Here is a 15,018-nt window from a genome sequence, read left to right as displayed (position 1 = left end):
AACATGGGCCGTTCTTACAGTGTTCTCCCTGTACACCAAGTCAGAATCGTAGTATAAATAAAGGAGGCATAATAAACAGACAATGAAAGCTCTTACAATATTCAATGATTACATTTCTCAAAAACAGGTTATAGGCTACATGTGCACCACCAAGTCAGAACAGTAGGCGAAATTAAGAGGGGAAAATAAACCAAATTATTAGGTTGAGGCACATAGGCTACTAACAGCTTACTACACAACATACACTTAGTAGTACTTTCTTAGCTACAGCCAGGAGCCCTGGCATATTACATCATTTATGCAGCAGCATACAATACATTTTTGGACTCACCTTGTTGTGCTGAGCTCACTTGAACAGGGAGGTGTTGCGGCGGACCTTTGTGCGCAAATTTTGTCATCAAAGTCTGGCACTCTCTGGATTTATGGTGCTTTCAAGACAACTGGGAACTCGGAAAATAACAAGGTCGAATCATGATGACGTCAGTGACCTTCAGGCCGGAGTTCTAGAAAAAGGCCCGAGTTCCCAACTTACAATACTGAGTTGGATGACCTTTCAAGAAGTATTTTCCCAGTCAGAGCTTGTTTTTGCCCAAGTTCCCAGTCAGATTTCCCAGTTCTGAGTTAACAGATGTTTTGAGCGTGGCAGAAATTATGCTGGATTGACAGCATGGCCAATGTTTAATGTTTTTTAAATTTTATTAGGCAAGTCAGTTAAGAACAGTTAAGTTAAGACAACGCTGGACAAATTGTGCGCCACCCTATGGGACTCCCAATCATGGCCAGATGTGATGCAGCCTGAATTTGAACCAGGTACTGCAGTGACACCTCTTGCACTAAGATGCAGTGTCTTAGACCACCGAGGCCGCTCAGGAGCCTAAAAAGAGACCATAAAAAAAGAGACTCTTAAACGCTGACTTGGGACCACACACCCATTTCATTGAATGCCAGGCTAGTGATTGCTTTACAATGCTTACACTTAGCCACTGATTCCTTCCAAACCACTCATTCTTAAACTTGCTATTTCTAACTTGTTGTGTAGTGTTTATGTCCAATGGCCGTTGAGCACCGATATGTTTTATCTATAATTTCTCTTCATTATTGCTCTTCATATGACAAGGATTTAAAAACTATTTGCCAGTAGATTGTCGACTTGTTTCATCATGTTGACTGATAGCTAAGATTTAGTATGATGTTGCCATGTCAGTCCAATCAAAGCTACTGTAGATATAACGAGATTTGACGTAATTCTATCTGTGGCCAATGACATTAAGACGTCTTGGATGGGAAGTTCTAATGTAAATGTATGGCAACACCCAAGGGCCTTGATTTTTCGATGTCTATTCGCACAACTAGAGAACATTACCAACCCCTACGCTCCGTATATTCTGCTGGCTGCCCCAACACCACAGAAAGCACTGAGCTAGGTAGGCTGAAACATCTGCATTTTGGAGCTGCCTTACTCAAGAAAGCAATTTGTATGCAGCTTTATTAATTCAATTAGTATTATATTTGTCTACATTGTTTTCAAACTGATATGTGACACGTATTAATGCCAAAATAACATGCAAAACAGGCAACCCCCCCGCAAAAAAAAATCAAAAAATGTGGGGCCCACCTGCCCTGAATGACTGGGTCACCACTGGTTACAGAGGGGTTGGTGGGTGGCATGACAGCTTGTACAACATCAAGCAACTGTGCACTCATGGAAGATAATAATACACCCTACACCACCACTTAATCAGCCTTTTAAAAAGCATCAAAACGTGCCAAAAAGGTGCCAATCTTCCCCATGGCTAAGATATGAATCAGCATGCTTGTCTCATTTCAGCAATTCTGTATTAATCATTCTTCAAACGTGTTATGAGAACACCCTAACTAACTACCTCTGCTCGTCATAAAACTGTGTTGTTTGTGACTGTGACTTTTATATTATATATTCATTCCATTCTTCTATTTAAGCATACGAAACCAGGCCCATGTTGCACACTACTTCACAGCTAGTTCTGTGTTTGAAAGATAGGCAACCCTTATGAGTTATGGAAATGGCTGTCATTACCATCAACGATGTGATGCGTAGGTGGGGCAGTAGGAGTGCAACAGGAAGCTTTTGGTTGAGATGTATTGTCTGTCTCATTCTGATCTGTATATCTGGTACAGCAGATACAGTGGTCATTGAATCAAGGGCAGGAGACAGGGAATCTGCATTGAGGTAAATCAGCTCTGGTTCAAAGTTCTCAAAGTTTCATTCCAGGTGTGACTCCACAGAAAACCAGCTTTTCCTGTGGGCATCCTTACACAACAACGTCTAACCATCATCATATAGACAGTATGTGTCACAGTCTTTGCAGCCCATCATTCCCAGAGAAAATACACTGTTGTTAGTTTTCTCTCCCTCTCCCCCTGGGGTCCAAACACATTAAGGCAATTACATCACACACAAAACAAAATATAAAACAGTACATCATATAACATTATTATTCCACTACATACACTACCAGTCAAATGTTTTAGAAACACCTACTCATTCAAGGGTTTTCTTTATTTTTATTATCTTCTACATTGTAAAATAAGATTGACTGTGAAATAAGATAACTATGAAATAACACATATGGAATCATGTAGTAACCAAAAAAGTGTTAAACAAATCCAAATATATTTTATATTTGAGATTCTTCAAATAGGCACCCTAAGCCTTGATGACAGCTTTGCACATTCTTGGCATTCTCTCAACCAGCTTCATGAGGTAGTCACCTGGTGTGCATTTCAATTAACAGGTGTGCCTTCATAAAAGTTCATTTGAGGAATTTATTTCCTTAATGCTTTTGAGCCAATCTGTTGTGTTGTGACAATGTAAGGGGTATACAGAAGATAGCCCTATTTGGTAAAAAACGACAAGTCTATATTATGACAAGAACAGCGCAAATAATCAAAGAGAAACAACAGTCCATCATTACTTTAAGACGTGAAGGTCAGTCAATATGGAACATATCAAGAACATTGAAAGTTTCTTCAAGTGCAGTTGCAAAAACCATAAAGCGCAATGATGAAGCTGGCTCTCATGAGGACCAAGTAACAGACACATCTCAACATCAACTGTTCAAAGAAGACTCAGGCCTTCATGGTCGATTTGCTGCAAAGAAATCCCGACTAAAGGACACCAATAAGAAGAAGAGACTTGCTTGGGCCAAGAAACACGAGCAATGGACATTAGACTGGTGGAAATTTGTCCTTAGGTCTGGAGTCCAAATTTGAGATTTCTGGTTCCAACCGATATGTCTTTGTGAGACGCTGTGTGGGTGAACGGATGATCTCCGCATGTGTATTTCCCACCGTAAAGCATGGAGGAGGAGGTGTTATGGTGTGGGGGTTCTTACTGGTGACACTGTCTGTGATTTATTTTGAATTCAAGGCACACTTGACCAGCATGGCTACCACAGCATTCTGCAGCGATACGCCATCCCATCTGGTTTGGGCTTAGTGGGACTATCATTTGTTTTTCAACAGGACAATGACCCAACCTACCTCCAGGCTGTGTAAGGGCTATTTTACCAAGAAGGGCAGTGATGGAGTGCTGCATCAGATGAACTGGCCTCCACAATCCCCTGTCCTCAACCAAATTGAGATGGTTTGGGATGAGTCGGACCGCAGAGTGAAGGAAAAGCAGCCAACAAGTGCTCAGCATATGTGGGAACACATTCAAGACTGTTGGAAAAGCATTCCAGGTGAAGTTGGTTGAGATAATGCCAAGAGTGTGCAAAGCTGTCATCAAGGCAAAGTGTAACTATTTGAAGAATGTTAAATGTAAAATATATTTTGATTTGTTTAACACTTTTTTGGTTACTACATATTTCCATGTATGTTATTTCATAGTTCTAATGTTTTCACTATTATTCTACAATTTAGAAAATAGTTTAAAAAAATAAAGAAAAACCCTTGAATGAGTAGGTGTTCTAAAACTTTTGACTGGCAGTGTATCTACAATACAAAATGTATAATACCACCATACCACAGCGTAAGCGTGTTTAGAGTGTGTGTGCTAGCGTGTGTGCGTATGCGTTTGTCTGTACCTGTATGTGTTTCTCTTCACAGTACCTGCTGTTCCATGAGGTGTATTTTTTAATCTGATTCTACTCCTGCATCGGGTACCTGATATGGAATAAAGTTCCAAGTAGTCATGGCTCTATGTAGTACTGTGCGCCTCCCTTAATCTGTTCTGGACTTGGGGATTGTGAAGAGACCGGTGACATGTCTTGTGGTGTATGCATAGGTGTCTGAGCTGTGTGCTAGTAGTTTAAACAGACTGCTCAGTGCATTCAGCTTTTCAACACTTCTTACAAAAACAAGTAGTGATGAAGTCAATCTCTCCTACACTTTGAGCCATGAGAGATTGATATGCATATTATTAATGTTAGCTCTCCGTGTACATTTAAGGGCCAGCCATGTTGCCCTGTTCTGAACCAATTGTAATTTTCCTAAGTGTCTCTTCGTGGCACCTGACCACACAACTGAACAGTAGTCCAGGTGCGACAAAACTAGGGCCTGTAGGACCTGCCTTGTTGATAGTGTTAAGAATATAGAACAGCACTTTATTATGGGCAGACTTCTCCCCACCTTTGCTACTGTTGTATCAACACGTTTGGACCATGACAGTTCACAATCCAGGGTTAGTCACCTCAGCTTGCTCAATTTCCACATTAGTCATTACAAGATTTAGTTGAAGTTTAGGGTTTAGTGAATGATTTGTCCCAAACACAATGCTTTTAGTTTTGGAAATATTTAGGACTAACTTATTCTTTGCCACCCATTCTGAAACTAACTGCAGCTCTGCAGCTGTTAAGTGTTGCAGTTATTTCAGTCGCTGTAGTAGATGACGTGTATAGTGTTCAGTCATCCGCATACATAGACACATTGGCTTTGCTCAAAGACAGCTTCCCTGGGGAATTCCTGATTCTACCTGGATTATGTTGGAGAGGCTTTCATTAAAGAAACCCTCCGTTCTGTTAAACAGGTAAGTCTTTATCCACATTATATACGTTTTTCCAGCAGCAGACTATGATCGATAATGTCAAAAGCCACACTGAAGACTAACAAGACAGCTCCCCCAATCTTTTTATCAATTTCTCTCAACCAATCATCAGTCATTTGTTTAAGTGTTGTGCTTGTTGAATGTCCTTCCATATAAGCGTGCTGAAAGTCTGTTGTCGATTTGTTTACTGCAAAATTGCATTGTGTCTGGTCAAACACAATTTTTTCCAAATGTTTAATAAGGGTTGGTAACAGGCTGATTGGTCGGCTATTTGAGCCAGTAAAGGGGGCTTTACTATTCTTGGGTAGCTGTAATGAAATTCCTCTTCTTCAGAGGAGGAGTAGCAAGGATCAGACCAATGTGTAGCGTGATAAGTTTTCATAATTATATATTTAATAAATCAACAGAACACTGAACAAAATAACAAAAGTACAAACAACCGAAACAGTCCCGTATGGTGAAAACACTAAGACAGGGTATAACCACCCACAAAACACAACAGAAAACAGGCTACCTAAATATGGCTCCCAACCAGTCAATGACTAACACCTGCCTCTGATTGAGAACCATACTAGGCCAAACACATAGAAATATAACAGAACAAAACATAGAAAAACAACATAGAATGCCCACCCCAACTCATGCCCTGACCAACTAAAATAAAGACATAAAAAAGGAACTAAGGTCAGAACGTGACAGTCACGTGAAAACACTAAGACAGGGTACAACCACCCACAAAACACAATAGAAAACAGGCTACCTAAATATGGCTCCCAACCAGAGTCAACGACTGACACCTGCCTCTGATTGAGAAACATACTAGGCCAAACACATAGAAATATATCAGTATTCAGACCCTTTGCTATACATCCTTGAAATGTTTCCACAACTTGATTGTAATTCCACCTGTGGTAAATTCAATTGATTGGGTGTGATTTGGAAAGGCACACACCTAGGGCTGTGGTGGTCACGAAATTTCATCCGCCAGTGATTGTCAAGCAAACAACTGTAGGTCTCACGGTAATTGAACGTTAATTAACATAAAAACATTTAGCAGCTCCTTCCTTCCACACATAGCCTACAAGTCACTGATGCAGACCTTTGGAACATCTACATAGCCTACACCTTCATGGCGCAAAAAAATTATATTATTTTCCTTATATAAAATAGTGCAATTAGTTATTTGTGATAAAATGAAGATCAGCTTGTGTTAATAAAGTCCCAATTTATTGTTACACATTACCATTAGATACTTTTGGCCAAGTGTATCTGGACACCCCTTCAAATTAGTGGGCATTTTCTTTTTTTCAACAGGTGTGGCTATTTCAAATCGAACACAAAGCCATGCAATCTCCATAGACAAAAATTGGCAGTAGAATGGCCTTACTGAAGCGGTCAGTGACTTTCAACATGGCTACGTCATAGGATGCCACCTTTCCAACTAGTCCGTTCATAACATTTCTGCCCTGCTAGAGCTGCCCCGGTCAACTGTAAGTGCTGTTGTTGTGAAGTGGAAACATCTGGGAGAAACAACTCCTCAGACGCGAAGTTGTAGGCCACACAATCTTACAGAACGGGACCGCCGAGTGCTGAAGCACTATCACGATCGTTGGAATGAATGGACCAAGGCGCAGTGTACTTAGAGTTCCACATGTTTAATAAATATGCAACTCACAAAAAACAATACAGAAGAAAACAAAACGTGACGTTCTGGCCTGCTCACAGGCAGCTACACAAAAAAAAGATCCCACAAACAAAAGGTGGGAAATGGCTGCCTAAATATGATCCCCAATCAGAGACAATGATAGACACCTGCCTAGGATTGGGAACAATACCAGGCCAACAAAGAAATAGAAAACATAGATTTCCCACCCTAGTCACACCCTGACCTAACCAAATAGAGAATTAAAAGGATCTCTAAGGTCAGGGCGTGACAAGCACGTAGCGTGTAAAAATTGTCAGTCCTCGGTTGCAACACTCACTATTGAGTTACAAACTGCCTCTGGAAGCAACGTCAGCACAATAACTGTTCATGGGGAACTTCATGAAGTGGGTTTCCATGGCCGAGCAGCTGCACACAAAAAACCCAAGATCACCATGCACAATGTGAAGCGTTGGCTGGAGTGGTGTAAAGCTCACCGCCATTGGACTCTGGAGCAGTGGAAACATGTTCTCTGGAGTGATTAATCACTCTTCACAATCTGGCAGTCCTACGGACTAATCTGGGTTTGGCGGATGCCAGGAGAACGCAACCTGCCCGAATGCATAGTGCCAACTGTAAAGTTTGGTGGATGAGGAATAATGATCTGGGGCAGTTTTTTATGGTTCGGGCTAGGCCCCTTGCAATGATTTTCTAGACGATTCTGTGCTTCCAACTTTGTGGCAACAGTTTGGGGAAGGCCCTTTCCTATTTCAGCACAACAATGCCCCTGTGCACAAAGCAAGATCCATACAGAAATGGTTTGTCAGGATCGGTGGGGAAGAACTTGGCTTACCTGCACAGAGCCCTGACCTCAAACACATCGAAAACCTTTGGGATGATTTGGAATGCCGACTGCGAGCCAGGCCTAATCGCCCAACATCAGTGCCCAACCTCACTAAGGCTCTTGTGGATGAATGAATGGATGAAGTCTCCACAGAAATTTTCCAACATCTAGTGGAAAGCCTTCCCAGAAGAGTAGAGACTGTTATAGCAGAAAAGGGGGGACCAACTCCATATTAATGCTGTCATGACATGGCCCTTTCTGGCTATAGATCATGGCTTCTCACTCTATCCTACACCCAGGTTCTGTTATCTCAGGTTGTAAATTCCTGGCGGAGACTCTCTCCCCCTTTTCATGCAAAGAGAGCCAACAGAGTGAACAAAGGATTTCACGTGGCCGAACACTTAAATACCCAAAATGGGAAAATGAAACTATATGTCCACTTGTGAGAATGTGGGAAATGTCCGTGGACACTTAAGGGACAAGTTATGTTACAGTGTGTTTCATTTGGTGAAATCAAAAGGACAGGTCACATAACTATATCTCTGAATGTGAATGTTTCTCAATTATGGTGTTTGCATCTAATTCTTGTATAAAATGAATGAGTAAAGATTAAACTATTTGTAAAATGATGTAATGTGATGTCAAAACTTTAATGTGAGAGAATTGTATTCCCTTTAAAGTTTAACTAAGTCATTGGCCCGCCCCTGTGAGCACAGACATGATCTGGCGTCATGGAACGTATTTCTATTGGACGAATAACCCCAATATAGGTAAATCCTCTCCAGACCACGCATACCTCGGTGTAAGCTGAGGTGGGACAGGTTTGAGTACCAAGACTAAGCAAAACCACAGCATGAGCTTGGATTGAAGCTGTTTTTCAGTCTAACCATACCCCATTTAGCATTGGCTCCCAGTTTAAAATCCATTTAGCTCTGAAATAGTTAAAACTCTGAGACCATCTATCCCTACAGAATAAAAAGAGCAAATCTTAGTTACTAATTACCCTAGTCTGCAGCTAGAAATGATGTAAACCTGGTTGTCACTAGAATACCAACACAAAGTCAAAATCTAATCTATGAGAACATTTAAAAAAAATGGTACTGTTTTGTCATCCATTCTAAGATTAGGGTTAGGCTTTAATCTTCAGAAACAGTGTGAGACTTGGATTAACTTCCAGCAGCCAAATCAGATTCCAACAGAAAAGATCACAATGACACATGGCCAAATATGATATTGATGTGCAACTATTCCCGAATGAGTGAGGCGTTCATGTGCAAAGGATTAGCATTTCAAAACTGATAATTATCAACTGTGTGTAGTGATCCCGTTCTGTCTGGACAAATTCCGCAACTTCTTCTTTTTGTCCATTAGTTTCCATCATATTCCATGCACTTTGTAGGTTAGGCAAATAGGTCCTTATTTAGTAAAAAATATTTACTGTTTGTTTGTTTATGCATTTCTGTGATTATTTAGTTAGTTAGTAAATAAAGGATTAAGCCAATTGGTGTATGGATTATTTATAGTAAAGGCTGGGTTTGTGCAAATAACCAACCATTTACAACATTCAGATGAGAATAATTCATTAATGGAAGACTAATTGATCAGATATTAAAATATCTGAAGAGGTCTATTCTGAAAATTATAACTTCGTAATCTTGCCCCCTACTTCACTGTTCAACATTAACATTACACCACAAGGCCCATGTACTCTCATTACCTCATTATGTTAAATCAATGTGAATCATGCATAATACAAGTGTAGTAAATGTGTAATTAAAAGGTTTTTAAAAAGTCTCATCATCCATAATATTATTATTAGGGAAATACCAGTCCTTCTGATCATAGCACTACAGATTATAGGACCCAGAGTCATTGACAACCTGCCTTTCTCTAGGACTAGGTGCTCCCTAGGCAGGGGTGTGAAGCGCTGATCACCGAGGTAGAATACAAACAGCTCTGATGCGTTGAAATATAACTTGTAAAGCTGGTTTTTGTACCTAGTAGGAGTGCCAGCACATCAGTCCTGGTCGACTTTAGCAACGCATTGGTCGCTGTAAGTATTTCCTTAACAAGTTAATCTGACGGTTTCACGTTTGTTTTGCCTTCTTCGTCACTTGTAAAATCTTTTAAAATCTGCTGCAGAGGTTACTATTTGTGCTGCTTACCAATACAGGCGAGGTTGCAGTTTTCTGAGGGAGCCCCACCAATAACACATTTATTACAGGTGGACAAATTGTATATGTATTTTATTACAGGTGGACAAAATGTATATTTCTTGCTTTCTCTCTTTTGTCGCCTTTTTGTTTAAGGTGGACAAATGGATTTTCATCAGATGTTGAATGATCAAACTCTTATTCTTTTTTTACCTTTTTTTATTTTTTATCTCTAGGCTCCTTTTGTAGATTTTCACCTGTAGTTCCTCTTCAATATGTTTCTGGCCAAAAAACTCATTGGTGGCATCCTGGATGTTGTGAGGTAGGCCTGGCTCCTTTTGACACACACACACACACACACACACACACACACACACACACACACACACACACACACACACACACACACACACACACACACAAACAAGCACACAAACAAGCACACACACACCCTGTCAGGTTACTGACTTAATTCATTCATGATGTTGCACACTCAGTAGTTAATATATAGTAATAGACAATGGTCCTTCTGGTTTTCTCCAACAGCAATGTTGACCCCGGTCAATTCATGCCATCAGAGCCTGTGAGTTAACCCTTTAACAACCTTGATAACATCTCAGAACACTGTCCTAGTCTTATGAACACTGTGAATTGGAAGGTTTTAGAAGTAAACTCTACTCTTTTGAGCAAAATGAACCACAACTGTTGCTGTCCTGCATGCCGGACCGCAGTGTTAACAGAACCTGGTCTGTGATTGTGTCCTAGCCCCCACCACGCAGACCTCTGGCCTACGCTAAGCCGAAGGAGAATGACGAGGAGACACAGTTTCGCAAGGTGTTCCAGCAACTCGCTGGGGATGTAAGTACTTATTGTTTTTCAACTTATGCACTCCTACTACTATCATATCTGATCCTATGTTATCCAACCGTTAGTGGTTTATTGTAATAGAGAGCAGACCAACGACCAGTGTTAATTAAGTCACAGATATTATCTTTTGAAGTTGGTGCAGCCAACAATCCATGGCAGGAATGTTATTTCATTTTCGGGGCTGATTGTACACTGGTACAATAAGTGAAGCCCTGTTGTCGCCTCTTGTATCCAAGTTAAGCCTAGTTTGCATTCCAAACCCCTCCCTCCACTTATTCACCCTGCTTCATCTGGAGCCAGACCTCAGAATGTGGTTCATCCAGCCACCCAAAAGATGTTGGAAATGACGCTTCTAATGTGCTGTCTGTCATTCGCTGCTGCCAACCAATAGAAGCCTTTTAGTAGAGTACAGTAAAGACTTTCTGTTGGTTTAAATAATTCGATTCCGCCCCCTTTGGTTCTGGCCATGTGTAGTAGCCCAGGGCTCCACAGATGTTCCCCTTCTCAACAGCAACTGTATGCTCATATGACTGCTATTGGATCAGGCAGTGGTGGAGTAAGAAGCTGAGGGTGTGGTTGTTGACAACCCAAAACCCTGGTTTATTCCACAGACAGCAAGAAGAGAGACTGGTTCCTCCTCTCTCTCTATACCTACTATTGTCTGACTCCTGCCTGGTTAGTTTTGTGTGGGTGGGGGTGGAGGCTGTGTGAGTCATATACTGTTGTTGAGAGTGGATACATGTATTACATGTTCTTCTGGGCACTCGTCAGGCAGTGGTTGACTTTAAACGGATGACTAGACGGCCTCATTAAGGCCTTTCTCATAAGTGGAGGGAACCTAAAGACATACCTGTTGCAAATGTACCCGCTGAAAGTTTTGAAGTTGTTACCATAATTGTGATTCTAATATGTCACGCACAAATACAGAGAGAGCTATGTATTTGGTCCATGATTGTACTCCTGACACATCTGTTCATTAAAGTCATCTCAGTGTCCTTATCCTTTTGTGAGCTGAGTTGTGACCCAAATACATGTAGGCATTTACAGCATATGAGGATATACTTGTGTATCTATCTGTGTATTATAGGACATGGAGGTGAGCCCCACTGAACTGATGAACATCCTCAACAGGATCATTGGCAAACGTGAGTCCTATTTTTACACAAACGCCATGCTTGTGTCTATATTTGTCTTTGTCATTGCATTCTTATAGTATTTATATTTCTGTGTGCATGTACCTTATGTTCATAAGCATGTCTATGCATGCCTTTTTGTATCTATGTACTCTCTGTACACACACACACACACACACACACACACACACACACACACACACACACTTTACTCATATCTAGACACCTGCTGCACGCATAATGGAGTTTGTCTAAGCACAAGACTAGTTCCATGGAATGGTTTAGAGTGGTCTGTCTGTGTTCATTTCAGGTAGTGACCTGAAGACTGATGGCTTTAGCATCGAGTCATGCAGGAGCATGGTGGCTGTCATGGACGTATCCTTCCACATCAGTGCCTATATTAGGATGGAGGACTATACTACACTATTCTATTCTATACTATACTATACTATCAGAGTAGTTGATATTAAGTTTTACCTTAACCCTGAGCACACAGAGCGACAGCACAGGAAAGCTAGGTTTCCATGAGTTCAAGTTTTTATGGAACAACATTAAGAAATGGCAGGTGAGTTCAGTCCTCTTGTTACATTTTTGACAATCGGCACTGTATTAACAATTGTGTGAAATGATGGACATTTCTGTGAAACGTTTGCCTTGAGCTATAAATTATTTGCATGTATTTGCAAGGCATTCATATAAAACCACCTACAACTTCAAATAGTCCTCTTACTCCATTATTGTAAGAATGTTGTTTTATAAATGTCATGTTAATACACTCTTAATAAAAGGTGCTGTGAACTTTGACCTCTTGTGTAACCTTATTTCCGTTCTGATTCAGTGCATCTACATATCAAATGACACGGACCGCTCAGGGCTCATCTCCTCACAAGAGCTTCCTGCTGCCTTCAAAGCTGCAGGTGAGCTCAGAGATCATGAGAACCAAAACATGGAAATGCATATTTCTTTGTCATCATAAGGCTTTTATAACAGTGTCATAACGGTGACAACAAACAGCCATGATAACTGATGAAAGCTAGCTAGTTCCTGCATATACACTACCGTTCAAAAGTTTGGGGTCACTTAGAAATGTCCTTGTTTTTGAAAGAAAAACTATTTTCAAATTGATTAGAAATACAGTGCAGACATTGTTCATGTTGTAAATGACTGTTGTAGCTGGAAACGGCAGATTTCTAATCTTCATAGGCGGACAGAGGCCCATTATCAGTAATCATCACTCCTGTGTTCCAATGCCACGTTGTGTTAGCTAATCCAAGTTTGTCATTTTAAAAGGCTAATTGATCATTGGAAAACCCTTTTGCAATTATGTTAGCACAGCTGACAACTGTTGTCCTGATTAAAGAAGCAATAAAACTGGTCTTTAGACTACTTGAGTATCTGGAGCATCAGCATTTGTGCGTTGGATTACAGGTTCAAAATGGCCAGAAATAAAGACTTTCTTCTGAAACTCATCAGTCTGTTCTTGTTCTGAGAAATTAAGGCTAATCGATGCGAGAAATTACCAAGAAACTGAAGATCTCGTACAAAGCTGTGTACTACTCCCTTCATAGAACAGCGCAAACTGGCCCTAACCAGAATAGAAAGAGGAGTGGGAGGTCTCGGTGCACAACAGGGCAAGAGGGCAAGCACATTAGAGTGTCTAGTTTGAGAAACAGATGCCTCATAAGTTCTCAATGGGCAGCTTTATTAAATAGTACCCGCAAAACACCAGTCTCAATGTCAACAGTGAAGATGCAACTCCGGGATGTTGGCCTTCTAGGCAGAGTTGCAAAGAAAAAAACATATCTCAGACTGACCAATAAAAATAAAAGATTAAGATGGGCAAAAGAACACAGACACTCGACAGAGGAACTCTGCCTGGAAGGCCAGCATCCCTGAGTCGCCTCTTCACTGTTGACATTGAGACTGGTGTTTTGCTGGTACTATTTAATGAAGCTGCCAGTTGAGAACTTCTGAGGTGTCTGTTTCTCAAACTAGACACTCAAAGGTACTTGTCCTCTTGCTCAGTTGTGCACCGGGGCCTCCCACTCCTCTTTATATTCTGGTTAGAGCCCGTTTGCGCTGTTCTGTGAAGGGAGTTGTACACAGCGTTGTATACAGCGTTGTATGAGATCTTTAGTTTCTTGGCAATTTCTCGCATGGAATAGCCTTAATTTATCAAAACAAGAATAGACTGACGAGTTTCAGAAGAAAGTGCTTTGTTTCTGGCCATTTCGAGCCTGTAATCCAACCAACAAATGCTGACGCTCCAAATACTCAACTAGTCTACAGAAGGCCAGTTTTATTGCTTCTTTAATCAGAACAACAGTTTTCAACAGTGACCCCACACTCTTGAAAGGTAGTGTATGTGTTTGGTCTCATTGGTGTCTCTCTCCTGTTATGTCCGTGTGCAGGCTTCCCTCTCAACGACCAGCTCTTCCAGTTGATGGTACGCAGGTACAGTGATGAACAGGGCAACATGGACTTTGACAACTACATTGGGTGCCTGGTCAGACTGGACGCTATGTGTCGTAAGTGACTGATCCTCAATCCTCCCCTGTTCAGACCGATTATGTTCTTGATTTCAGACTATTTCCTTTTCATTACCCTTCAGTAATAGTGTTTTGTGCATTTTCAGGAGCTTTCAAGACTCTGGACAAAGATGATGATGGAATCATCAAAGTCAACATCCAGGAGGTACATTAGTTTTCACTATTTTCTCTTTGCATTTGAACGGTATGTTTAGGGTTAGGGACCATTTTTAAGATTAATGACTGGATATAGGAACTGAAATTAGACCTAAATAACCACACATCTTTTTGTGTTCTGCTTTCTCCACAGTGGCTTCAGTTGACCATGTACTCATAAAACATCAGGGAAAGCCTACAAAAATCCTACATTCATCTCTTCATTTATCTCTCTCTCTTTCTCTTATTTTAGATTTTTATTTCATATGACCATTGTTATTATTGTTTACAGACGTTCATACGTCATTTAGTCATGCAAGTTCATTCAATTCTTCACTAGATGGCAGCATTGCAGCAACCTAGGAAAGCACAAATCCATTTTCTGTCCAATAGGCCAAACTCAAATACCTTTCTATATTCCCAAATATTTTAAAGTTTTGTGTTTTCCTTTTTTCCAGCAAGACACTTGGTCAAACATTCCATACTGCTATGTAATGTAATATATACATTCTAGTGCTCAATAAAGGGGCAATATTAGCTAATACTTGCAGATATCTCATTTATTACAATTTCTAAATGTTCTGCTTTTGCTCATTAAAGAAATGTTCTCTCGTATGTTTGTAAATAACTTTAATATTTTTGTTTTATTGTAGCTTTTTGACTGACTTT

At 40.6% G+C, this 15,018-nt stretch overlaps 1 protein-coding gene across 2 annotated transcripts; it reads left to right on the top strand.

The window, feature by feature from the left end:
- The first annotated feature begins 9,419 nt into the window (after window positions 1-9,419).
- Window positions 9,420-14,964, top strand: LOC115137020 (calpain small subunit 1-like). Of its 2 annotated transcripts, none has more exons than XM_029673003.2 (11): window positions 9,420-9,565; window positions 9,902-9,987; window positions 10,212-10,248; window positions 10,431-10,523; window positions 11,620-11,677; window positions 11,976-12,040; window positions 12,162-12,230; window positions 12,504-12,582; window positions 14,077-14,193; window positions 14,301-14,359; window positions 14,504-14,964. In XM_029673003.2, the coding sequence occupies exons 2-11, from the start codon at window positions 9,941-9,943 to the stop codon at window positions 14,528-14,530; spliced, it is 651 nt and encodes a 216-aa protein (XP_029528863.1). In that variant the 5' UTR covers window positions 9,420-9,565; window positions 9,902-9,940; the 3' UTR covers window positions 14,531-14,964. The 2 variants fall into 2 exon arrangements, with proteins under 2 accessions (XP_029528863.1, XP_029528864.1); XM_029673004.2 differs by lacking the exon at window positions 9,420-9,565 and adding an exon at window positions 9,589-9,736.
- The last annotated feature ends 54 nt before the right edge of the window (window positions 14,965-15,018 follow it).

The sequence above is a fragment of the Oncorhynchus nerka genome, linkage group LG11 (genome assembly GCF_034236695.1).
Source record: "Oncorhynchus nerka isolate Pitt River linkage group LG11, Oner_Uvic_2.0, whole genome shotgun sequence".
Lineage (NCBI taxonomy): Eukaryota > Metazoa > Chordata > Actinopteri > Salmoniformes > Salmonidae > Oncorhynchus > Oncorhynchus nerka.
Note: the sequence above shows the minus strand (reverse complement) of the source record. Positions and strands in the feature narration are given on the sequence as shown.